Below are 25,804 nucleotides of genomic sequence, written 5' to 3' on the forward strand. Positions count from 1 at the left end.
AAATTGAAATTATAAGAAAAAATGTCATAATTATGACATATAAGTTGAAATTGCAACAATTATGACATAAAAAGTCAACATATTGACATAGAAAATCCACATTATGAGATAAAAAGTCAATAAAATGAGATCGAAAATCCACGTTATGAGATAAAAAGTCAACATAACGAGATTAGAAGTCATAATTTTCTGATTAAAAAATCCAAATTACGAGATGAAAAATCTAAATTATGAGATAAGGAAATTGAAATTATGAGATAAAAAGTCATTATTGTGAGACAAAATGGCGAAAGACAAGTCATAATTATGAGATAAAAAATATTGAAATTATAAGATAAAAAGTCATAATTATGACATACAAATTGAAATTGCGACAATTATGAGATAAAAAGTCAACATATTGAGATAGAAAATCCGCATTATGAGATAAAAAGTCAACATTACGAGATTAGAAGTCATAATTTTCTGATTAAAAAATCCCAATTACGAGATGAAAAGTCTAAATTATGAGATAAGGAAATTGAAATTATGAGATAAAAAATCATTATTGTGAGATAAAATGTCGAAATTGGATAGGAAAGTGGAAATGATAAAATAAAAAGTGAAAAGTGGAAATTATTAGACAAAGTAATAATTATGAGATAAAAAATATTGAAATTATAAGATAAAAAGTCATAATTATGACATACAAATTGAAATTGCGACAATTATGAGATAAAAAGTCAACATATAGAGATAGAAAATCCGCATTATGAAATAAAAAGTCAACATTACGAGATTAGAAGTTATAATTTTTAGATTAAAAAATCAAAATTACGAGATAAAAAGTCTAAATTACGAGATAAGGAAATTTAAATTATGAGATAAATCAAAATTACAAGATAAAAATTCATAATTATGAGATAAATAGTGCTAAATATAAACACAAACAGTATATATAATGACTTTTTATCTCATAATTTCCACTTTCTTATCTTATCATTTCAATGTTTTATCTCGAAATTTCCTGTCACTGGCTGGCGACCGGTCTGGGATAGGCTCCATCTTATCCGCCACCCTAATGAAGATAAGCTGTACAGAAAATGGATGAATGAATGGATCTTTCTTATCTTTTTTTCCTTAAAATGATGGCTTTTTATCTCATAATTAAGACTTACCATGGGGATATTAATAAACGGACTTCTATGTGAGGTAACATAAAAAGTGTCTCATCTTTTCCACAGCACAGCACCGACTCACTATTGATGCTTTTCCATAAGCAGAATCAAGAAGTTCAGTTCTCTCTTGCAAGTTGTCACATGCATGTTTTTGTTAGTGTAATCCAAATGTTCGACTCCCGAGCCACAAAGTTGTAAAGACGTAGAAAAACATGCGCCCCCTACTGGCTTTCCTGTGCTAATGTTTTATGACAAACACATCACATGTTGGCACTGATTTGAAACCCCGAAGCTTCACCCTGTGCGTGGGACTGACTTGAAATTTCTCACACATCTCAAATTGCTCTCCACATTTAAAGGCCTACTGAAATGAATTTTTTGTATTCAAACGGGGATAGCAGATCCATTCTATGTGTCATACTTGATCATTTCGCGATATTGCCATATTTTTGCTGAAAGGATTTAGTAGAGAACAACGACGATAAAGGTCGCAACTTTTGGTCGCTGATAAAAAAAAGCCTTGCCTGTACCGGAAGTAGCGTGACGTCACCAGAGGAAGGACTCCTCATATTCTACCATTGTTTTCAATGGAGCGAGAGAGATTCGGACCGAGAAAGCGACGATTACCCCATTAATTTGAGCGAGGATGAAAGATTTGTGGATGAGGAAAGTGAGAGTGAAGGACTAGAGAGGCAGTGCAGGACATATCTTTTTTCGCTCTGACCGTAACTTAGGTACAAGGGTTCATTGGATTCCACACTTTCTCCTTTTTCTATTGTGCATCACGGATTTGTATTTTAAACCACCTCGGATACTATATCCTCTTGAAAATGAGAGTCGAGAACGCGAAATGGACATTCCCAGTGACTTTTATCTCCACGACAATACATCGGGGAAGCTCTTTAGCTACTGAGCTAACGTGATAGCATCTGGCTCAAATGCAGATAGAAACAAAATAAATAAATACCTGACTGGAAGGATAGACAGAAGATCAACAATACTATTAAACCATGGACATGTAACTACACGGTTAATAATTCTCAGCCTGGCAAAGCTTAATAATGCTGTTGCTAACAACGCCATTGAAGCTAACTTAGCAACCGGACCTCACAGAGCTATGATAAAAATATTAGCGCTCCACCTACGCCAGCCAGCCCTCATCTGCTCATCAACACCCGTGCTCACCTGCGTCCCAGCGATCGACGGCGCGACGAAGGACTTCACCCGATCATCTGTGCGGTTGACGGCTAGCGCGTCTGCTATCCAAGTAAGTCCTCCTGTTTGTGTTGCTACAGCCAGCCGCTAATACACCGATCCCACCTACAACTTTCTTCTTTGCAGTCTCCATTGTTCATTAAACAAATTGCAAAAGATTCACCAACACAGATGTCCAGAATACTGTGGAATTTTGAAATGAATACAGAGATTTTTTGTATTGGATTCAATGGGGTACCAATAATTCCGTTTATCTAGTGACGTCACGCGCATACGTCATCATACATAGACGTTTCCAACCGGAAGTTTAGCGGGAAATTTAAAATTGCACTTTATAAGTTAACCCGGCCGTATTGGCATGTGTTGCAATGTTAAGATTTCATCATTGATATATAAACTATCAGACTGCGTGGTCGGTAGTAGTGGGTTTCAGTAGGCCTTTAACTTTGAGGTGTTTCACTGAATTGCCACAAAATTGGGGGTTGGGGTTTGGGGGTAAGGTTAAGGTTTTAATTGGATATTAGTTCGACCCCCCCCGCCACCTCTTTTAAGGGAATGGGCAATATGCGCATTCGTATAGTTTGGAGGAGATGCCTCATTCAGCGCAAAAAAATCGTCTGGTTTGAGCCAGGTTTCGCTGAGACCAATGACGTTAGGATTGTTGTCTCTAATGACCTCATTAACTAATAATGTTCTGGGAGATAATGATCTTATGTTTAAAAAGCCCATATTATATGTAGTGGGCTGTTTTGAGGAGTTTTTGTTAAAATTATCCGTAGTAGTAATATTAATAATGTTGTGTTTATTTTGCGTAGTGCGCTTTAAATAATTTCGACCATATCTAGGAATTGATATGACGGGAATTTTCAGATTGTTTGCTTGGTGCTGCGATACACTGAACGCATCATAATTTGCCACCTCAGTAGAATGCATGCCCACCTCTGGCACAGTCACTGCAGAAAAAAACATTATGTGAGTTGTGTATTATTTTAGGAGAAATGCTATGTGTGCAAGAATTTTCCAGCCTGGCGCTGGCTAGTTCTAGCTTAACTGACTCCTCACCCGGACTAACAGACTCTGTAATTGCCTTTGACCGGGCTTGCTCTATTGTAGTTAGTCAAGTGTGACTCAAACAAAAATCTATGTTCCTAGACAGGATGGTTAGGGTGAAGGCCGTCTCTCATCAACAGGCCCGGTTTGCCCCAGAAAGAGGGCCAATTATCAATAAACGTTAGTCCCTGTTTTATGACAAACACATCACATGTTGGCGCTGATTTGAAACCCAGAAGCTTCACCCTATGCGTGGGACTGACTTAAAATTTCTCACACATCTCAAATTGCTCTCCACATTTAACTTTGAGGTGTTTCATTGAATTGCCACACATTTTGGTACACATCTTTATGGGATGAACTAGCACATGTGTTTTAAATTTGAGCAAGATTGTTAGAAAAACATGGGAGGGGCACAAGAAAAACAAATTGTCCGTAAGTCATTGAGCATTTGTGTAATGGCAATAAAACTTGGATGTATTACATGTAGCAATTTGACCACATCCCATAGGGGGCGCCTAAAAATTTAATTTACAGTCCTAAGACACAATTGTAGTATCCGGTCTGCTAAGGGTTCCAAGAGTGCCAAGCAGATTCCACATGGGTGACAACTGCTGATCGCTCATTGGTCAAACAGATTTTCTGCACTATTTGCTTGAGAAAGCATTGGCCCTCAATCTCCACTTGAATAAAATGAGTCAAAGACAAAAAAAAAAAATTAAATGGAAAGTTGAGTTGAAATGATGCCAGGAAAAAAGGCTGTCTAGAATCAAACAAGTGGGTCGGAAGTTGATAAAGATTAACCCTTCCCTCGCCTCAGCCAATCATGCAGGACTCATAGGTGGGCACCATGTATTTGATGTTGATGAAGGCGTCCTCGCCGCCGTAGCGCTCCAGCACCTCCAGAGTCTCCTGTATCAGGTCGCCCACGTTCTCTCGCTTCTGCTGGCCGTAGTCGATGCCGTCTCCGGAGTTGACTGCAGAACGAGAGAAATCGAGTCAGAAACTGTTTATTTTCATTTTTATTTCAGGAGGAATAGAAAAAGTGTCCGCAAAACCACACTGTCCACAAGGTTGCGGAGTGTGTTTATAGGAAATTTCGACCATTCTTCCAAAAGCGCATTGGTGATGTTGGTCGGGAAGGCCTGGCTCTCAGGCTCTGTTCTAATTCATCCCAAAGGTGTTCTATCGGGTTCAGGTCAGGACTCTGTGCAGGCCAGTCAAGTTCATCCACACCAGACTCTGTCATCCATGTCTTTATGTACCTGGCTTTCTGCACTGGTGCACAGTCATGTTGGGAGAAGAAGGGGCCCGCTCCAAACTGTTCCCACAAGGTTGGGAGCATGGAATTGTCCACAATGTTTTGGTATCCTGGAGCATTCAAAGTTCCTTTCACTGGAACTAATGTGCCAAGCCCAACTCCTGAAAAACAACCCCACACCATAATTCCTCCTCCACCAAATTTCACACTCGGCACAATGCAGTCCGAAATGTAGCGTTCTCCTGGCAACCTCCAAACCCAGACTAGTCCATCAGATTGCCAGATGGAAAAGCGTGATTCACCACTCCAGAGAATGCGTCTCCACTGCTCTAGAGTCCAGTGGTGACGTGCTTTACACAACTGCATTGGACTTGGTGATGTATAGCTTAGAATGCACCCATTCCATGAAGCTCTCTGCGTACTGTACGTGGGCTAATTGGAAGGTCACATGAAGTTTGGAGCTCTGTAGCAACTGACTGTGCAGAAAGTCGGTGACCTCTTTGCACTATGCGCTTCAGCGTCCGCTGACCCCTCTCTGTCAGTTTACGTGGCCTACCACTTGGTGGCTGAGTTGCTGTTGTTCCCAAACGCTTAATTTTTTTTTATAATAAAGCCGACAGTTGACTTTGGAATATTTAGGAGCGAGGAAATTTCACCACTGGATTTGTTGCACAGGTGGCATCCTATGACAGTTCCACGCTGGAAATCACTGAGAGCGGCCCATTCTTTCTCAGATGTTTGTAGAAACAGTCTCCATGCCTAAGTGCTTGATTTTATACACCTGTGGCCGGGCCAAGTGATTAGGACACCTGATTCTGATCATTTGATCAATCTACACCAGGGGTCACCAACCTTTTTGAAAGCAAGAGCTACTTCTTGGGTACTGATTAATGCGAAGGGCTACCAGTTAGATACACACTTAAATAAATTGCCAGAAATAGCCAATTTGCTCAATTTACCTTTAACTCTATGTTATTATTAATAACTAATGATATTTACACTTAATTGAACGGTTTAAAAGAGGAGAAAACACGAAAAAAATGACAATTAAATTTTGAAACATAGTTTATCTTCAATTTCGACTCTTTAAAATTCAAAATTCAACCGAAAAAAAGAAGAGAAAAACTAGCTAATTCGAATCTTTTTGAAAAAATTAAAAAAAGAATTGATGGAACATCATTAGTAATTTTTCCTGATTAAGATTCATTTTAGAATTTTGATGACATGTTTTAAATAGGTTAAAATCCAATCTGCACTTTGTTAGAATATATAACAAATTAGACCAAGCTATATTTCTATCAAAGACAAATCATTATTTATTCTAGATTTTCAAGAACAAAAATTTTAAAAGACATTCAAAAGACTTTGAAATAAGATTTAAATTTGATTCTACAGATTTTCTAGATCTGCCAGAATATTTTTTTGGAATTTTAATCATAATAAGTTTGAAGAAATATTTCACAAATATTCTTTGTCGAAAAAACAGAAGCTAAAATGAAGAATGTAATTAAAATGTATTTATTATTCTTTACAATAAAAAAAAATAAAATACTTGAACATTGATTTTTAAATTGTCAGGAAAGAAGAGGAAGGAATTTAAAAGGTAAAAAGGTATATGTGTTTAAAAATCCTAAAATCATTTTTAAGGTTGTATTTTTTCTCTAAAATTGTCTTTCTGAAAGTTATAAGAAGCAAAGTAAAAAAATAAATGAATTTATTTAAACAAGTGAAGACCAAGTCTTTAAAATATTTTCTATTTGAGTTTTGTCTCTTTTAGAATTAAAAATGTCAGGCAAAGCGAGACCAGCTTGCTAGTAAATAAATACAATTAAAAAAAATAGAGGCAGCTCACTGGTAAGTGCTGCTATTTGAGCTATTTTTAGAAAAGGCCAGCGGGCTACTCATCTGGTCCTTACGGGCTACCTGGTGCCCGCGGGCACCGCGTTGGTGACCCCTGATCTACACTTTATGTATAATATAATCAAAATAACTTTTATCGTCATACGTGCATATACAGTGTCTCATAAAAGTGAGTACACCCTTTAACCTTTTTTAAAGTACATCTTTTCAATGGAGATTACTAGAAATGAAGTTTAGATATACTTTAGAGTAGTCAGTGTACAGTTAGTACACAACGTGCCATTTCTACAGTAATAAATACATTATTTTTAACTGTGATTTTTTTTTCTCATTTGAAGCCTGAGCTATAATTTGTCATTTATAATTTGTCCAGAATGGACTGGCAGGACAACAGCAACGCTGTATACAAGAAGGGCATGAGCAGACTCTTTTTTTTACTGTCCTTTAATGTGTGCAGCAAGCTGTTGGAGATCTTTTTTCAGTCTGTTGTGGCCAGTGCCCTGTACTTTGCAGTGGTTTGTTGGGGGAGCAGCACCAGCAAAAGGGACTTAAACCGGATTGACGAACGGATCCGGAAAGCCGGCCAAACTATTGGCATGCAGTTGGAGGCGTTTGTGTCAGTGAGGGACAGGAGGACCCTGGACATACTGCTCGCCATCATGGACGATCCTGCCCGCCCACTCCACCAGACAATTGAGGGACAGCAGAGATCATACTCCAACAAGGTCCTTCAGCTTCGTTCCTACAGTGTTCGATTCTAGAATTATTTCATGCCGCACTCCATCCAGCTGTATAATCACTCGCCATACAGCAATAGAGGATATCTCTCTATTACCTGACACCTTCTATGTTAGCTACCCCTCTTTGTTTATAATGTATATTTTCTGCTGGATCTACTCTCTATTTTATGCTGCAGCTGTTACATATACTGTAATATTGTACATGATAATTGGGATTTGTTATATATTGTATATTGTGGAAGTTTCTCCCCTCCGGGTTCCTCGGACCACCAAGCACTGACATGAGAGCTGGATCAGGTTCACAATATAGTTTTATTTTGCAATAAATTGTCTTGCTTTTCAGCAATTGTTTTGTGTCTGTCTGTCTCTCTCTCGCTCTCGCTCTTGCTCTTGCTCCAACTCCAACCCCTCTTTCCTCCCAGGCTGCTGCCTTTTAACAGAGCGACAGGTGATTAGATAATCAGGCCCAGGTGGGCCATCTGCGCACCTGTCGCTGATCTCGAAGCCGGTCCTGGCACACCCCGTTTCGCTGCAGGTCCGCAGGCCACGCCCCCCTCCACATATATATTATATAAAAATATAATATAAAAATATAATAGATCAGTACATATTATATACTGTATATATAATATGTAAATATTACATATATGTTATATTTTATGTTGCATTTTTAGTCTAAATGCCCCTTTCCATCCTTTGAAACTGAGCTACTGCGAGGAACAATTTCCCTTGTGGATCAATAAAGTTTGTCTAAGTCTAAGAGTAATCTTTTTCTTACAGTAATACGTGTGTAGGTTTTTTTTAAAAAAAAATTACAGAGTAAAAATCACAACTATTTATTGCAATTATTAGTTTTCTCCTCCAATTTTATTGCAACCAACCCCCAAAAACCCTGCACTTTCCTTCGCAGTTTTTGGGTAGACTTTCTGCAAATTGAGGCAACGTTTAATTTAAGATGCAAATAATGCAGCTGAGATAGGCTCCAGCACCCCCCGCAATCCCGAAAGGGACAAGCGGTAGAAAATGGATGAATGGATAAAGCATATATTGTTAGATTTGTTGAAATCCTGTCATTTTTGTTAGGGTTAGGATTACAACAAATATTTAAAACACAGATCACATCATCATTAACCTACTCAGTGACCTAGTGGTTAGAGTGTCCGCCCTGAGATTGGTAGGTCGTGAGTTCAAACCCCGGCCGAGTCATACCAAAGACTATAAAAAATGGGACCCATTACCTTCCTGCTTGGCACTCAGCATCAAGGGTTGGAATTGGGGGTTAAATGATTCCCGGGCGCGGCCACCGCTGCTGCTCACTGCTCCCCTCCCCTTCCAGGGGGTGAACAAGGGGATGGGTCAAATGCAGAGGACAAATTTCGCCACACCTAGTGTGTGTGTGACTATCGGTGGTACTTTAACTTTAACTTAACATAAAATCACAAGCGGATGTCATGTAGATGAAATAAATAAGCTTAAAAAAATATCACAACTTTTTGAAAAATGCTGATGCAAAAACTGTAACGTCCCATGAAAATCCTGGAGAGACTGACTTTTGTTTGGGTTTTTCATTTTTTCACACACTGTTTTTGCAGCCTGCAGGGAGAGTGACACACCTGGCGTACAGCACATGCTAGTTTGCTAGCGGGCCTGCTAGGCCGTTGCGCAACACCGGCTGGAGGTAAAAGACCGGACGTCCATTCGGAAATATTACAAACGTGTGAGACAGATGAGACGTCCACTGACGAAAGGACGTTGGGGGGGTTGGGAGGGACATGTTCTCGCTGGCCAATCACAACACAGCCCCCCGCACCCCACCCTGGGATGTAAAACAGAGTTCTAGTGTGCTGTGGGGACTTGTTATCGAAAAACATTCCTAAGGTATGCAGCCTCCACTCCTTCCTCCTTTTTTTCAAACAACTGACACACACACACACACACACACACACACACACACACACACACACACACACACACACACACACACACACACACACACACACACACACACACACACACACACACACACACACACACACACACACACACACACACACAAACAACCACATATTTGTATTTGTTACCTTCTTGAGACCTCCGAAAAATGCCTACCTCTTTAGGACCACCCTTTCTAGATATATAAAGATTTATATTTACAACATTAATAATATATACATACTATGCAAACATAAAAAAGCCTGTTGTGAGAAATGAGTTGGAATTTCACAAGAAAAAGGTCACAATTTCACAAGAAATACTTGTGAATTTTGGCAGTATTATAATAAAAGTCGTAATTTTTACTCAAAACAAGTCAAAGTTTTACAAGGAAAACTGAACATTTGTGCAATATTATGATAAAAGTTGGAATTTTACTCAATAACGGTCGCAATTTTACAAGAAAACCTTAAAATGTTGGCAATTTTATGAAAAGAGTCGTAATTTTACTCGACAAAAGTCACAATTTTATCAGAAAACTTTGAATTGTTGGCAATGTTATAATAATAATCGGAACTTTACTCGGCAAAATTATTTCAAAAGACATCATTTTACTCAAAAAATGTCACTATTTTACAAGAACTACCAAAAAATTGGCATTATTGTGATAAAAGTCAAAATTTTATATGACAAATGTCACCATTTTGCATTAAAAAGTAATGATTATACAGAAAAAAGTAATAATTTTATGAGAAAATATTGCAATATTACAGAATGAATATGAGAAATTGTTCCCAATTTTATAAGGAAAAAGTCAACACATTGTGAGAAAAAGACTGCTTTTTAGTTATTTTTTGTTGTTGTTTGTAATTCGTTTTTAATCTTCATTATTTACTTAAAGTTATTGCAGTATGTCTCTATGTACACATTTATTTATATATTTTTTAATACACTTTGGCCAAAAGGGGTGCATTTTCAAATTCTCACACACACTTGTTGTTTCATATGTTGACCAGAGGGGGAGCACTTTTAAAACCGACACACAGTCAATTGGAAAAATCCCTCCTTTTTGGGACCACCCTAATTTTGATAGATTTCTCCACCAGGGTGCAAATGAGACATTCTCTATTAGATGCAATGGTTTTCCGTATTGGGACCATGATTTATGTCCTAACTTGTTCACCGGTCCTCATATGGAAGGTACTTTTCCTTGTTGATGTCTCAAGAAAGGTAGAAATACCGTAGTCTCCTCTTTGCTGCAGCTGCCCTTAATGTCACCTTTATAGACCAACCAGTAAAAACTGAGGCAAATTGAGCTGGTGCTTTGCAGTGGAAAAGTCAAACTGTGCAATGGTTCGGCTAAGACTTTAAAGTTAGTGTGGGTTGTTTTGTAGGGTGCATTGGAATGTGTGAGAAATTTCAAGTCAATTCGACCTGCGGGGGTTAAACTTTGGTGCCACTATTTTGCATATTTGAATAAAAATAGTACGGTGGAAGTGTGTGTTTTGACAAATGTTCCCTCTTTTTGTGCAGCGGTTCAGGAGTAGAAGAGTTAGTTAAACAAACAAAAACATTTTGTTTCGGTCCAAACTATTTAAAAAAGAAGTACATTTTAGTTGATATCCCGGCCAAGAGAAAAGAGATTAAAACCACCTGTTGTGTGAAACATGAGCAACTCCCAATTCCACTCGCTGAAAATGCAACTTTTTGTTATTTCTTCTCAATCTTTGAACCCTCATTGACAAACTTGAAATGTACTTTTGTCATTTCTGCTTTGCTTCTCGCTTTTCACAGAATTGTGTGCTTTTATCTTCCTCACCTCCACCACAAGCCTTCATTCTCTTTTCTTTTGTGTTTGTTTTGGCAGCAGACGACTCTCTCGAGCGCTCTTGGAGCGAAAATAGCGATGCATTCTTAAGGACATTGGTATTTCTTGCAGGGCCTGGCAGTTAAATAGCATAACAAGATTGAATCAAGGCAGGCAAAGCAATTAAAAAGAAAAAAAAAATGGCAAGCAAAGCGATGAAAAAGGATGCCTGCTTAGTAAAAGGGAGGAAAGTAAAATATAGTACATTCACATTATTATGGTCATCATTATAGCTCTGTTGCTGCAGTATTTCACTACACAGTCTCTACTTTTTTGCAGTGGTTTGTTTGCTTGCTGCCCTCAGTCTCCTTTTGAATAAAAAAGTGTCTGCTTACCAAAATTTGCATGCCGAGAATACCGGAGGCCGTTGCAATTCTTTTATTCCTCCGTCTATACTTTGCTACCGTTGCCCTCAGTCTCATCTTGGACAACATGTGTCTCCTACGTACTGAGAAGCAAATATAGGAGACTCTGAGTCCTGCAATTTTATAGACCAAAATGTCTACAGTGTGACAGCTGCCCTCAGTCTCCTCTTGAAATAAATGTGTCTCCTTTACCAACAATGTGCTGAGAGGTAAACATACGAGGTTTGTTTCCTTGCTGCCCTCAGTCTCCATTTGAATAAAAAATGTACAGTTACCAACATTTGCATGCCAAGAATACCGGAGGCCGTCGCAATTATTTTATTCCTCAGTCTCTACCCTGCAACCGCTGCCCTCAGTATCATCTTGGTTAACATGTGTCAACTACATGCTGAGAAGTAAATATAGGAGACTCTGAGTCCTGCAATTTTATAGACCAAAATGTCTATAGTGTGACATATGCCCTCAGTCTCCTCTTGAAATAAATGTGTCTCCTTTACCAACAACATGCTGAAAAGTAAACATATGAGACACTTGCAGTTTTATACATTCTGTACTTTGCTGCTGTGGTTTGTTTCCTTGCTGCCCTTCGTCTCCTTTTGAATAAAAAAGTGTCTGCTTACCAACATTTGCATGCCGAGAATACCGGAGGCCGTCGCAATTCTTTTATTCCTCAGTCTATACTTTGCGACCGTTGCCCTCAGTCTCATCTTGGACAACATGTGTCTCCTACTTGCTGAGAAGTAAATGTAGGAGACTCTGAGTCCTGCAATTTTATAGACCAAATGTCTACAGTGTGACAGATGCCCTCAGTCTCCTCTTGAAATAAGTGCTGAGAGGTAAACATATGAGGTTTGTTTCCTTGTTGCCCTCAGTCTCCATTTGAATAAAAACGTGCCTGCTTACCAACATTTGCATGCCGAGAATACCGGAGGCCGTCGCAATTCTTTTATTCCTCAGTCTATACTTTGCGACCGTTGCCCTCAGTCTCATCTTGGACAACATGTGTCAACTACATGCTGAGAAGTAAATATGGGATACTTTGAGTCCTGCAATTTTATAGACCAAATGTCTACAGTGTGACAGCTGCCCTCAGTCTCCTCTTGAAATAAGTGCTGAGAGGTAAACATATGAGGTTTGTTTCCTTGTTGCCCTCAGTCTCCATTTGAATAAAAACGTGCCTGCTTACCAACATTTGCATGCCGAGAATACCGGAGGCCGTCGCAATTCTTTTATTCCTCAGTCTATACTTCGCGACCGTTGCCCTCAGTCTCATCTTGGACAACATGTGTCTCCTACTTGCTGAGAAGTAAATGTAGGAGACTCTGAGTCCTGCAATTTTATAGACCAAATGTCTACAGTGTGACAGCTGCCCTCAGTCTCCTCTTGAAATAAACATGTCTTCTTTACCATGCTGAGAAGTGAACAAAGAATACTCTTCCACCATCTCTACTTTGATGCAGTGGTTTGTTTCCTTGCTGCCCTCAGTCTCGTTTTGAATAAAAAGTGTCTACTTTACCAACAACAGGCTGAGAAGTAAACATACGAGACACTTGCAGTTTTATAGTGCACATTCTATACTTTGCTGCAGTGATTTGTTTCCTTGCTGCCCTCAGTCTCCTTTTGAATAAAAAAGTGTCTGCTTACTAACATTTGCATGCCGAGAATACATGAGGCCCTCACAATTCTTTTATTTCTCAGTCTCTACTCTGCAACAGTTGCCCTCAGTATCATCTTGGATAACATGTGTCAACTACATGCTGAGAAGTAAATATAGGAGAGAGAGTTCTCCAGTTTTATAGTCCACAATCTTTACATTGTGACAGCTGCCCTCAGTCTCCTCTTACAATAAATGTCTCTTTAGCAACAACATGCTGAGAATTAAACATATGACATGCTTGCAGTTTTATAGTCCACAATCTCTACTTCGCTGCAGCAGTTTGTTTCCTTGTGCACCCCCCCCCCCCACCCCCCTTTAAAAAAAATAAATAAAACGTGTCTGCTTACAAACAACCACATGCCGAGAATACAGGTGGCAGTATGATATTCCACAGTCTCTATGTTGCAGCAGCTGCCCTCGGTCTCCTCTTGGATAAATGTCTCCGAGTCCTTACCAACAACTGTATGGTGAGAAGTATATACTGCAATAATTTGCAATTTTATACTCCCCAGTCTCTACTTTGCTACAGCTTCCTGTCCTTAGTTTCCTAAAATGTGTCTTCTTATTAGCAACCAAATGTCAAGAAGTAAACACAAGAGCCTTCAAAGTCTCCATTTTGCAATTTGATATCCCTCAGTCTCCTCTGGGATCAAAAATAAGTCTCCCTACAAACCGCTACACACCAAGCAGTATATACTGGAGCTAGAAGTAAAAAGATGAGCCTCCATTGTCTCCACTTTGCTGCACCGGTCAGTCGTCTCACTGGTCTGAACTGGTGATCGCTTGAATCAAATATTTCTGCTTACCAACAACCGCATACACAGGAGGTTCTTGCAGTTTTATATTCCACAATCTCTACTTTGCAAGAGCTGCCCAAAGTCTCCCCTTGGATAACATGTCTCTCATTACCAACAACAACATTCTGAGAAGTAAACATAGGGAACTCTATGTTTTAAAATCCACAGTCTCAATCTTACTGTCGCGTTCCGTTATCCTACAGACCTCAGTCTCCTCTTGGATAACATGTCTCTCATTACCAACAACAACATTCTGAGAAGTAAACATAGGGAACTCTATTTTTTATAATCCACAGTCTCGATCTTTTACTGCCGCGTTCAATTATCCTACAGACCTCAGTCTCCTCTTGGATAACATGTGTCTCCTTACCAACTGCCACATACATAGAAGTAAAATACTGCCCCCTGCAGATGTATACTTCACAGTTTCCCTTAGTCTCCTAAAATGTGTCTCCTTACCAACGAATAACCACATGCCAAAAAGAAAATGTCGGAGACTCCACAGTCTCATCTTTACTGCACCGTTCAGTTGTCTCATTCGTGTCTTCTCTTGATTAAAATGTGTCCCTTTATACGGAATACAAACAATTCGTATAGGCACCGTTGCAGTATTATACTCCACATGTTCTACTTTGCTGTTGTCTTACTGCCCTCAGTCTTTTTCTGGATAAAATATGTCTCTTTACCAACCTTGTGGTTAGAGTGTCCGCCCTGAGATTGGTAGGTCATACCAATGTCACGAGGGAGGTGCTGGACATTGAGTCCGAATGGACCATGTTCCGCGCCTCTATTGTCGAGGCGGCTGATTGGAGCTGTGGCCGCAAGGTAGTTGGTGCCTGTCGTGGCGGTAATCCTAGAACCCGTTGGTGGACACCGGCGGTGAGGGATGCTGTCAAGCTGAAGAAGGAGTCATATCTGGTTCTTTTGGCTCATAGGACTCCTGAGGCAGCGGACAGGTACCGACAGGCCAAGCGGTGTGCGGCTTCAGCGGTCGCGGAGGCAAAAACTCGGACATGGGAGGAGTTCGGGGAAGCCATGGAAAACGACTTCCGGACGGCTTCGAAGCGATTCTGGACCACCATCCGCCGCCTCAGGAAGGGGAAGCAGTGCACTATCAACACCGTGTATGGTGAGGATGGTGCTCTGCTGACCTCGGCTGCGGATGTTGTGGATCGGTGGAGGGAATACTTCGAAGACCTCCTCAATCCCACCAACACGTCTTCCTATGAGGAAGCAGTGCCTGGGGAATCTGTGGTGGGCTCTCCTATTTCTGGGGCTGAGGTTGCTGAGGTAGTTAAAAAGCTCCTCGGTGGCAAGGCCCCGGGGGTGGATGAGATCCGCCCGGAGTTCCTTAAGGCTCTGGATGCTGTGGGGCTGTCTTGGTTGACAAGACTCTGCAGCATCGCGTGGACATCGGGGGCGGTACCTCTGGATTGGCAGACCGGGGTGGTGGTTCCTCTCTTTAAGAAGGGGAACCGGAGGGTGTGTTCTAACTATCGTGGGATCACACTCCTCAGCCTTCCCGGTAAGGTCTATTCGGGTGTGCTGGAGAGGAGGCTACGCCGGATAGTCGAACCTCGGATTCAGGAGGAACAGTGTGGTTTTCGTCCTGGTCGTGGAACTGTGGACCAGCTCTATACTCTCGGCAGGGTCCTTGAGGGTGCATGGGAGTTTGCCCAACCATTCTACATGTGTTTTGTGGACTTGGAGAAGGCATTCGACCGTGTCCCTCTGGAGGTCCTGTGGGGAGTGCTCAGAGAGTATGGGTTATCGGACTGTCTGATTGTGGCGGTCCGCTCCCTGTATGATCAGTGCCAGAGTTTGGTCCGCATTGCCGGCAGTAAGTCGGACACGTTTCCAGTGAGGGTTGGACTCCGCCAAGGCTGCCCTTTGTCACCGATTCTGTTCATAACTTTTATGGACATAATTTCTAGGCGCAGTCAAGGCGTTGAGGGGATCTGGTTTGGTGGCTGCAGGATTAGGTCTCTGCTTTTTGCAGATGATGTGGTCCTGATGGCTTCATCTGGCCAGGATCTTCAGCTCTTGCTGGATCGGTTCGCAGCTGAGTGTGAAGCGACTGGGATGAGAATCAGCACCTCCAAGTCCGAGTCCATGGTTCTCGCCCGGAAAAGGGTGGAGTGCCATCTCCGGGTTGGGGAGGAGACCCTGCCCCAAGTGGAGGAGTTCAAGTACCTTGGAGTCTTGTTCACGAGTGGGGGAAGAGTGGATCATGAGATCGACAGGCGGATCGGTGCGGCGTCTTCAGTAATGCGGACGCTGTATCGATCCGTTGTGGTGAAGAAGGAGCTGAGCCGGAAGGCAAAGCTCTCAATTTACCGGTCGATCTACGTTCCCATCCTCACCTATGGTCATGAGCTTTGGGTTATGACCGAAAGGACAAGATGACGGGTACAAGCGGCCGAAATGAGTTTCCTCCGCCGGGTGGCGGGGCTCTCCCTTAGAGATAGGGTGAGAAGCTCTGCCATCCGGGGGGAGCTCAAAGTAAAGCCGCTGCTCCTCCACATCGAGAGGAGCCAGATGAGGTGGTTCGGGCATCTGGCCAGGATGCCACCCGAACGCCTCCTTAGGGAGGTGTTTAGGGCACGTCCGACCGGTAGGAGGCCACGGGGAAGACCCAGGACACGTTGGGAAGACTATGTCTCCCGGCTGGCCTGGGAACGCCTCGGGATCCCCCGGGAAGAGCTGGACGAAGTGGCTGGGGAGAGGGAAGTCTGGGTTTCCCTGCTTAGGCTGAAGAAGATGGATGGATGGATGGATGGATGGATACCAAAGACGATAAAATTGGGACCCATTACCTCCCTGCTTGGCACTCAGCATCAAGGGTTGGAATTGGGGGGTTAAATCACCAAAATGATTCCCGGGCGCGGCCACCGCTGCTACTCACTGCTCCCCTCACCTCCCAGGGGGTGATCAAGGGCGATGGGTCAAATGCTGAGGGTAATTTCACCACACCTAGTGTGTGCGTGACTATCATTGGTACTTTAACTTCAACTTTAACATGCTAGAGAGAAAATACAGGAATCCCTGTGAGTATTATACTCCGTGCTATCTATTTTGCGACAGATGCCCTAAGTCTCCGCTTGGATAAAACATACCAGATCAGTCTCTTTACTCATACTTTTCCCAACCGTATCTTTGTTTTCAAGCTCAAGTCATGTTTGTCGTCCCGCTCTAAGCCGACGTCACGTGTCGTCCTGCTGTAGCAGCTCAGGTGACACACACACCGCACAGGATTTCAGAAGTACGGCTCCAAATTCCGGGGCCCATTGGCCGTCATGTTAGCCAAGCCGCCATTGTTGCTAATCAACTTAGCCCCGACTGTGGAAGTTGTGGATGAAAGCAGCTTAGGGCGAGAGCCTGCAAACACAATAGTCCTTTGATGCTGAAGACACTCGCTGACTGCTGAGAGCACTGACGCATTTTTGCAGGGGGATTGGTCTCGGAGAGGGGAATAGAGGAATGCAGATTGCGAGTCGACAGACTAGTTGGGAGTTCCAAGAATACTTTGTGCAGTGGGCGGGTTTGGCAACACAGCCAAAGGGAGGGAGAGAAGTTATTTGTTATCACAGAGAAAACACACTGATAACTCAGCATGTTTGTGCAGTACTGAAAGCTTACTGTTAATACTGTTTATCACGCATACCATAGCACACAAATGTATACTTCCACACCAATACTTTATTATTAGTGTCCTTTTTCCTTCATACACACGATCATTACGCTCAGATTTCCTTCAAGCAGCAGATTTTTACCTTTTTTTACATTTTAATTTGATAATTTGTATTTTCCTAACCATTTAGTATAACTGAATTTTAAGGGGAACATGTATATATTTTTTTAAATATATTTATTATTGTATAAGTAAAACATTTTTTAGTACAGTAACATAGTCGCTTTATACTTTGTAAATCTAAATTACTAAATTATTATGGATGTGTCTTTTAAAAAAAACAACTTGGCTGAATAAAAATGAAAAGACAATAACGCTAATAATAGTAGGTATGATAGGACAGAATGTAGTAATAATAATAGTAATAATACTACTAAGAATAATACAACAATGCTAATGTAATAAGACTCAATTGTTTCAGTTTTGTTAAAAAAGTATACAGCATTATAAAACGATATATCATATATTGATAAATATTACATAACATCACATAAAAACATTTAAGTAAAGTATGTCTAATAATAATCCATCCATTTCTACCGCTTGTCCCTTAAGGGGTCAGTTAGAAAATTATTATTAAATTAAATGATTATTTTTTATTTTAAAAAAAAGCTTGGTTGAATAATAATGAAAATAAAATGATGATAATAACAGTAGGTATGGTAGGACAGAATGTAGTAATAATGATAGTAATAATACTACTAAGAATAATACAAAAATACTAATGTAATAAGACTAAATCGTTTCAGTTTTGTTAAAAAGTTTAACAGCATTATAAAACAATATATTATATATTGATAAATATTACATAACATTACATAAAAACATTAAAGTAAAGTATGTCTCATAATAATAATAAGGTAACACTTTAGTATGGGGAACATATTCACCATTAATTAGTTGTTTATTAACATGCACAATTGGTAACATATTGGCTCTTAATTAGTCATTATTAAGTACTTATTAATGCCTTATTCTGCATGGCCTTATTATACAACCAGAACAACCCTAACCCTAACCCTCTAATCCTAATCCCAACACTAACCCTAACCAAATAACTCTAAATTAAGTCTTTGTTACTTATAATATGTCCCCCATACTAAAGTGTTACCAATAATAATAAATTAATTATAATAATTTTCACCCTGAGAAGGACAAGCTGTAGACAATGGATGGATGGATAATAACTCTCATTATTATTAATTTATATATTGACTTTTATTATTAGATATTTTGATATTATTAATACAGTAATTATTTTTGTTTTATTTACTTTAGTTTTCTTTCTTCTTTTTTTTTGGTATATTTGTTGTAATACACTTATTACTGCACTAAGTACTGTCTATTCCGCAAATGCCGTACATAACTGTAATAATTTCAACATGAAAAAACTAAACAGAGACGATTTCATGACTGTAACAGAATAATTATGAAAATATTCACTTTTGAATCCTACGTTACCAGTAAGAATAGTTCAAGTCATTTATAAGGGTTTTGATTTTCAATATTTCGCTTTATTGACCTTTAATTTCCTGGTAGCCTCAGAAAAGAAGGTTAGGATCCTAAATAAACATGCGGTTCCTTTTGGGTATTTCTAGTATTGTGTTACAAAATGTAATCCTTTGGTCGGATTGACTTCGAAAAGCGTTATTCATCTATATTTATTTTTAATCATAGAGCTCTTCGAGTCAGTTTTGAAGCCAAGTGAGATATTTTTGCTTCAGGCCGAGCCCAGATTTGAATTACCGCACGTAACTGTTTTTTTTTTTTTTTCCACACTCGCACTTTAAGGGTGAGTGTGAGCTCTCCAAAAACCCAGTGGGAGTGGGCGGGGAGCTGGATGAAGAAAACAGAGGTACTGGGCAGGACGCTTAAGATCTTTTTTCTTTCCTAAGAATGATGAAATCCATGAGAATCCCAAAAGAGGTCAAGTATGGCGAAGGAGTGAATTGTTGTTGTTGTTTGTTGGTTGCTGGCACGGGAAGAGGCATGTGTTCAACAGCAGGTCTCTAATTAAGCGGGCCTCGCAGTTGGAGGCGGCAGGCTTCTCATAAAGACACAAAATGTGTGTCATGAGTGTGTTATTAGGTGTGTGTTTGTGTGCGAGCAAAGGTGTCGGTCGAGGAATGGTCTGGTGTGTGTACTCTCACACTGCTGTGTGTTATCAGACACGCTAGATTGTGGACTTTGATGAGGTCATCGTGGGCGGTGTCCAACATCTCATATTTATTTATATATCGTGACTATTATTTACATAGTAGACTGATTCAGTTGAACTGAGAAAAGTTTAGCTCATGAGTTTACTACTATTTAAAAATAAATAAAAAATAAAACATAATAATTACTAAAACACTGACATATTTTTAAATAAAAATGTGTGAGTAGTGTATGATACTGCTTATAAGGTTTGGTTATTAATAATTAACTTTTTATTTATTTATTTTTTATTTACTACTTTTTTCTTTTCTTTTTCACATGTATTTTCCTTCTTTTTTCCCCCAAGAAAAAAACTACAAAAGAGAAAAAAATAAAAAAATAAAAATAACGTTTGGTTATTAAATCCCTTATTTCGCTGTTAGTTAGAAATGTCCGATAATGGCTTTTTTGCCAATATCCGATATTCCGATATTGTCCAACTCTTAATTACTGATTCCGATATCAACCGATACCGATATATACAGTCGTGGAATTAACACATTATTATGCCTAATTTTGTTGTGATGCCCCGCTGGATGCATTAAACAATGTAACAAGGTTTTCCAAAATAAATCAACTCAAGTTATGGAAAAAAATGCCAACATGGCACTGCCATATTTATTATTGAAGTCGCAAAGTGCATTATTTTTTTTAACATGCCTCAAAACAGCAGCTTGGAATTTGGGACATGAGGTGGAGGGGGGTAGCGGGTAGCGGGGGGTTTATATTGTAGCGTCCCGGAAGAGTTAGTGCTGCAAGGGGTTCTGGGTATTTGTTCTGTTGTGTTTATGTTGTGTTACGGTGCGGATGTTCTCCCGAAATGTGTTTGTCATTCTTGTTTGGTGTGGGTTCACAGTGTGGCGCATGTTTGTAACAGTGTTAAAGTTGTTTATATGGTCACCCTCAGTGTGACCTGTATGGCTGTTGACCAAGTATGCCTTGCATTCACTTGTGTGTGTGTTTAAAACCGTGGATATTATGTGATTGGGCCGGCACGCAAAGGCAGTGCCTTTAAGGTTTATTGGCGCTCTGTACTTCTCCCTACGTCCGTGTACACAGCGGCGTTTTAAAAAGTAATACATTTTACTTTTTGCAACCGATACCGATAATTTCCGATGTTACATTTTAAATCATTTATCAGCAGTCCGATATTATCGGACATCTCTACTGTTAGCATTTGATGATTATTGACGCAAGGCACATACAGTAATATTGCATGCGTGTAGCGTGTGTAACAACTAACAAAACAAATAAAAACCCCAAAACCAGTGAAGTTGGCACGCTGTGTAAATAGTAAATTAAAAACAGAATACAATGATTTGCAAATCCTTTCCAACCTATATTTAATTGAATAGACTGCAAAGACAAGATACTTTACGTTCGAACTGGAAAACTTTGTTATTTTTTGCAAATATTACCTCATTTGGAATTTGATGCCTGCGACATGTTTAAAAAAAAAAAGCTTACTAAAACGTGTGACAGGCACTGTTTGGAAACAATTAAAGCATGAAAATAAACGTTTAAAAAATCTTCCACACCGGTACATATCTGGGGCTTATTGTCCGGTGCGGCTAATATATGTACAAATATTAATTTCTTCTAAAAAAATTGGTGGGTGTGGCTTAAATACCGGTGCACTCTCCCGTCTGAAAAACATGTTTCCTATTTCAAATATAAAGTATGCATACAAAGCTCGTGTTACATTTCCTATTCAAACAATAACAAAAAAAATGACAAAAACACCAACAAATAAATGAATAGGTATTCACAGTTAAAATAAAAGTGCTCCTGTCTGGAGGATTATAAAACCACTGAAGTTTCCAATACACACTTGAACACACACACACACACACACGCACACACGCACACACACATGCTATGAGTAAATAAGTAAAACAAAAGGTAATTTTATTAATCCCATAACCTCGCCGTCAGCCATCATGTGACTGTTCATGCTTACTCAAGTCCAACCTTGGCCACAGGCCACTGATCTCATTTCTCCCGTTTGACCCCCAAGCCTGACTTCAGCCGGCGAAAGTTGCACGTTGCGGTCCGAGAGACGCAGCGTTGGAATGAGCAACCTGAGGGTTCCTGGTTCGATCCCCAGCTTCTACTAACCTAGTCACGTCCGTTGTGTCCTTAAGTAAAAGACACTTCACCCTTGCTCCTGATGGGTCGCTGTAAGTGCCTTGCATGGCTGCTCCCGCCATCAGTGTGTGAATGTGTGTGTGAATGGGTGAATGTGGAAATAGTGTGAAAGAGCTTTGAGTTCCTTGAAGGTAGAAAAGCGCTATACAAGTATAACCCATTTACCATAACCCATTTACAAGATATAAACCAGCCACACCGGAGCCGATAGCTGTTAGAGTCCCATCGTGCCTCCTCGTCAACATGACTACATTCCTACACGGGGACTGAATTCCAATTTGGCATTTCCGCCAAATTCTTGAAAATTCCCAAGTTGATGGAACGTATACCATCGCCTTGTACGTCACTTTTTCACTTAGCAGGCTAAGACCTCATCGGGGTTGAGCGCAATATCAGTTTATCAATCAATCAATCAATCAAAATGTACTTACACTACCGTTCAAAAGTTTGGGGTCACATTGAAATGTCCTTATTTTTGAAGGAAAAGCACTGTACTTTTCAATGAAGATAACTTTAAACTAGTCTTAACTTTAAAGAAATACACTCTATACATTGCTAATGTGGTAAATGACTATTCTAGCTGCAAATGTCTGGTTTTTGGTGCAATATCTACATAGGTGTACAGAGGCCCATTTCCAGCAACTATCACTCCAGTGTTCTAATGGTACAATGTGTTTGCTCATTGGCTCAGAAGGCTAATTGATGATTAGAAAACCCTTGTGCAATCATGTTCACACATCTGAAAAGAGTTTAGCTCGTTACAGAAGCTACAAAACCGACCTTCCTTTGAGCAGATTGAGTTTCTGGAGCATCACATTTGTGGGGTCAATTAAACGCTCAAAATGGCCAGAAAAAGAGAACTTTCATCTGAAACTCGACAGTCTATTCTTGTTCTTAGAAATGAAGGCTATTCCACAAAATTGTTTGGGTGACCCCAAACTTTTGAACGGTAGTGTATATAGCCCTAAATCACGAGTGTCTCAAAGGGCTGCACAAGCCACAACGACATCCTCGGCTCAGATCCCTTATCAGGGCAAGAAAAAAACTCAACCCAATGGGATGACAATGAGAAACCTTGGAGGGGACCGCAGATGTGGGACCTTTGGGACCAATCAGGGACCACATGTGATTGGTGTTCGGGACGCTCACTATTTAAGCCTGCCTTAGCCGGTCAGTTGGCCTGGCTTCATTGTTTGCTTCAAGCTCCTATTACGTGAGTATTGCCTGTCTCGAGTCCATGCTAAGTGTTAGCCCTAGCGTCCAGTGCGATTGCACGTTTCTCCCTTTGGCTTGTTTTCTGTTTTGGCACTTGCTCGAGTTTTTGAGAATAAATCATGTTCCTATCTGCACGTCCTGTCCGGAGTGGTCCGTTTGCGTCCCCGGGGAAATGAACCTCGCAGCAAGCTGCGACCCCCCCCCCCCCCCCCCCCGCACGTAAAAGAAGCTTGAAGTAAACAATGAAGCCTGGCCGACTGACCGGCAAAGGCAGGCTTAAATAATGCCTCTGATTAGTGCTCGGGAAACAGGTGAGCGTCCTGAACACCATTGATTGATTGATTGAGACTTTTATTAGTAGGTTGCACAGTGAAGTACATATTCCGTACAATTGACCACTAAATGGTAACACCCGAATAAGTTTTTCAACTTGTTTAAGTCGGGGTCCACTTAAATTGATTCATGATACAGATATATACTATCATATATACTATCATCATAATACAGTCATCACACAAGATAATCACATTGAATTATTTACATTATTTACAATCAGGAGTGTGGAGGGGGGGTGGGGGGGGGGGGTGGGGATATGGACATCAAGTAGTGGACATAGAGAGAGAGAGAGAGAGAGAGAGAGAGAGATCAGAAGGCATAAGAAAAAGAATCTGCATTTGATTGTTTACATTTGATTATTAGCAATCCGGGGAGGGTGTTAGTTTAGGGTTGTAGCTGCCTGGAGGTGAACTTTTATAGCGGTTTTGAAGGAGGATAGAGATGCCCTTTCTTTTATACCTGTTGGGAGCGCATTCCACATTGATGTGGCATAGAAAGAGAATGAGTTAAGACCTTTGTTAGTTCGGAATCTGGGTTTAACGTGGTTAGTGGAGCACCAATCAGAGGCAGGTGAAAATAATAAGTAACCATGGTAATTAAAACAAATTCAAAGGTGCACAAAACAGGAACTCAGGGAGTCCAAAACTAACAGAACATAACAAAACATGATCCGGGCCACGGATCATGACAAGTTCATGTATACATTGATTCTTATGGGGAACTTCACTATACAAACTTTTTGGTGTACGAACCATGTTCAATAACCAATTCAGTTTGTAAATCGAGGTTCCACTGTATTTGAACACTAGTACTTATTCACTTATATACCATACTTAACATGTGGTCGAAGAGAGCTACGTTTCACTTTCCACTTTCTCATACACCCCACACCGTTATTGAAGTCACAGAAGTAATCCTTGGAGAAATACCTCAGCTATCATCCGCTATGTGTTCCAGGCATGGGGGTATTGTCACGTGATGTTGTTTCATCTTTATCCTCCGACGATATGAGAGAAGTGCAAAGATTAGTAGGCTCACAGACGAGCTCGCCCTCCCTGCCTGTCCACGTCCCTCCCCGGCCGGGGGAAAGTGTCAGCGCTGTCAGGTGTGAGTCAATGGCATCAGATGCCATCTCATTACAGCAGCTTACCTCAAGGTTAGCGGTGGTCTGCAGGCTCGGCACAAAATCGATCCGTGCAAATGAGGGTGAGGGGATTTTTTTTTTTTTTTTTAGACGTTAAAGGCCATCGCCGTATGCCGCAGACACCAGGCTAACAATCGCCGCGCTTTGCAATGCTAAAATGTCTGCTAACGCAGGCGATGTTTTTACATAAAGACATTGGAGTGGCACCAATTAGCATAGTAGGAGGAAACCAAGCTTTAAGGTTACTATGGGCAGGCTGGAGCCTATCCCAGGTGACTTTGGTGGTCCTGGTCTGGTCCATCGCAAATACTGAGAATGATGATTTAGGAAAAATATTTACAATTTATTGTGTCTTGTCCTACGTCAGCTCTGCACACCGGTGTTCCTGTTCACGTCTTCTTCTAGGGACGGCGTGGCGAAGTTGATAGAGTGGCTGTGCCAGCAATCGGAGTGTTGCTGGTTACCGGGGTTCAATTCCCACCTTCTACCTTCCTAGTCACGTCCGTTGTGTCCTTGGGCAAGACACTTCACCCTTTGCCTCTGATGGCTGCTGGTTAGCGCCTTGCATGGCAGCTCCCTCCATCAGTGTTTGAATGTGTGTGTGAATGGGTAAATGTGGAAATACTGTCAAAGCGCTTTGAGTACCTTGAAGGTAGAAAAGCGCTATACAAGTATAACCCATTTATCATTTATTTACTGGGTTGAACAGGCAGCGTGTTGATTACTTTGAGCACTGTTGTCACTTAGTTGGATACGTGTCTATTGTTCAAACATGTCCTGGGCATGACGTTAAAGTGCATCCGGCAGTGGAGGCTCCTCTATGGGGTCTTGGGGCACTAGGAGGTTAACCCCTTTACTACTGTTACCCCAGGTGGTCCTTGGCAAAGGCCTAGTACCTGACTGCCCCCTAGCCAGGGATACGGGGAAGACCTCAACGGCGGAGCAGGCGGAAGACGGTAGATTTTAAGAACTACCACAATGGCTGCGATGGCGGAAGAAGGCTGCAGCGGAAAAGGGTCCCCAGTCGTCTTGGACTCCATGCCACTGGACCCTGACCCGATTCTGTCAAGGATCGTGTGGTGACTGTCTGTGCACCAGTCTCCCCACGTTAAACTAAGTCACGCACAGGCATCCTCCATAAAGGGATACACCCCTACCAGGAGGACCGTCATA

General features: G+C 40.9%; 1 protein-coding gene across 1 annotated transcript in view; it reads right to left on the reverse strand.

The window, feature by feature from the left end:
• Positions 1-3,746: 3,746 nt before the first annotated feature.
• The window catches only part of pacrg (PARK2 co-regulated), a 506,322-nt gene continuing 484,264 nt past the window's right edge, over positions 3,747-25,804 (reverse strand). Inside the window, exon 5 of the mRNA XM_062040439.1 lies at positions 3,747-4,399. Within this exon, the coding sequence (XP_061896423.1) occupies positions 4,239-4,399 (161 nt within the window). The 3' untranslated portion in view covers positions 3,747-4,238. The remainder of the gene's footprint in view (positions 4,400-25,804) is intronic.

This window comes from Entelurus aequoreus, linkage group LG03 (assembly GCF_033978785.1).
Source record: "Entelurus aequoreus isolate RoL-2023_Sb linkage group LG03, RoL_Eaeq_v1.1, whole genome shotgun sequence".
NCBI lineage: Eukaryota > Metazoa > Chordata > Actinopteri > Syngnathiformes > Syngnathidae > Entelurus > Entelurus aequoreus.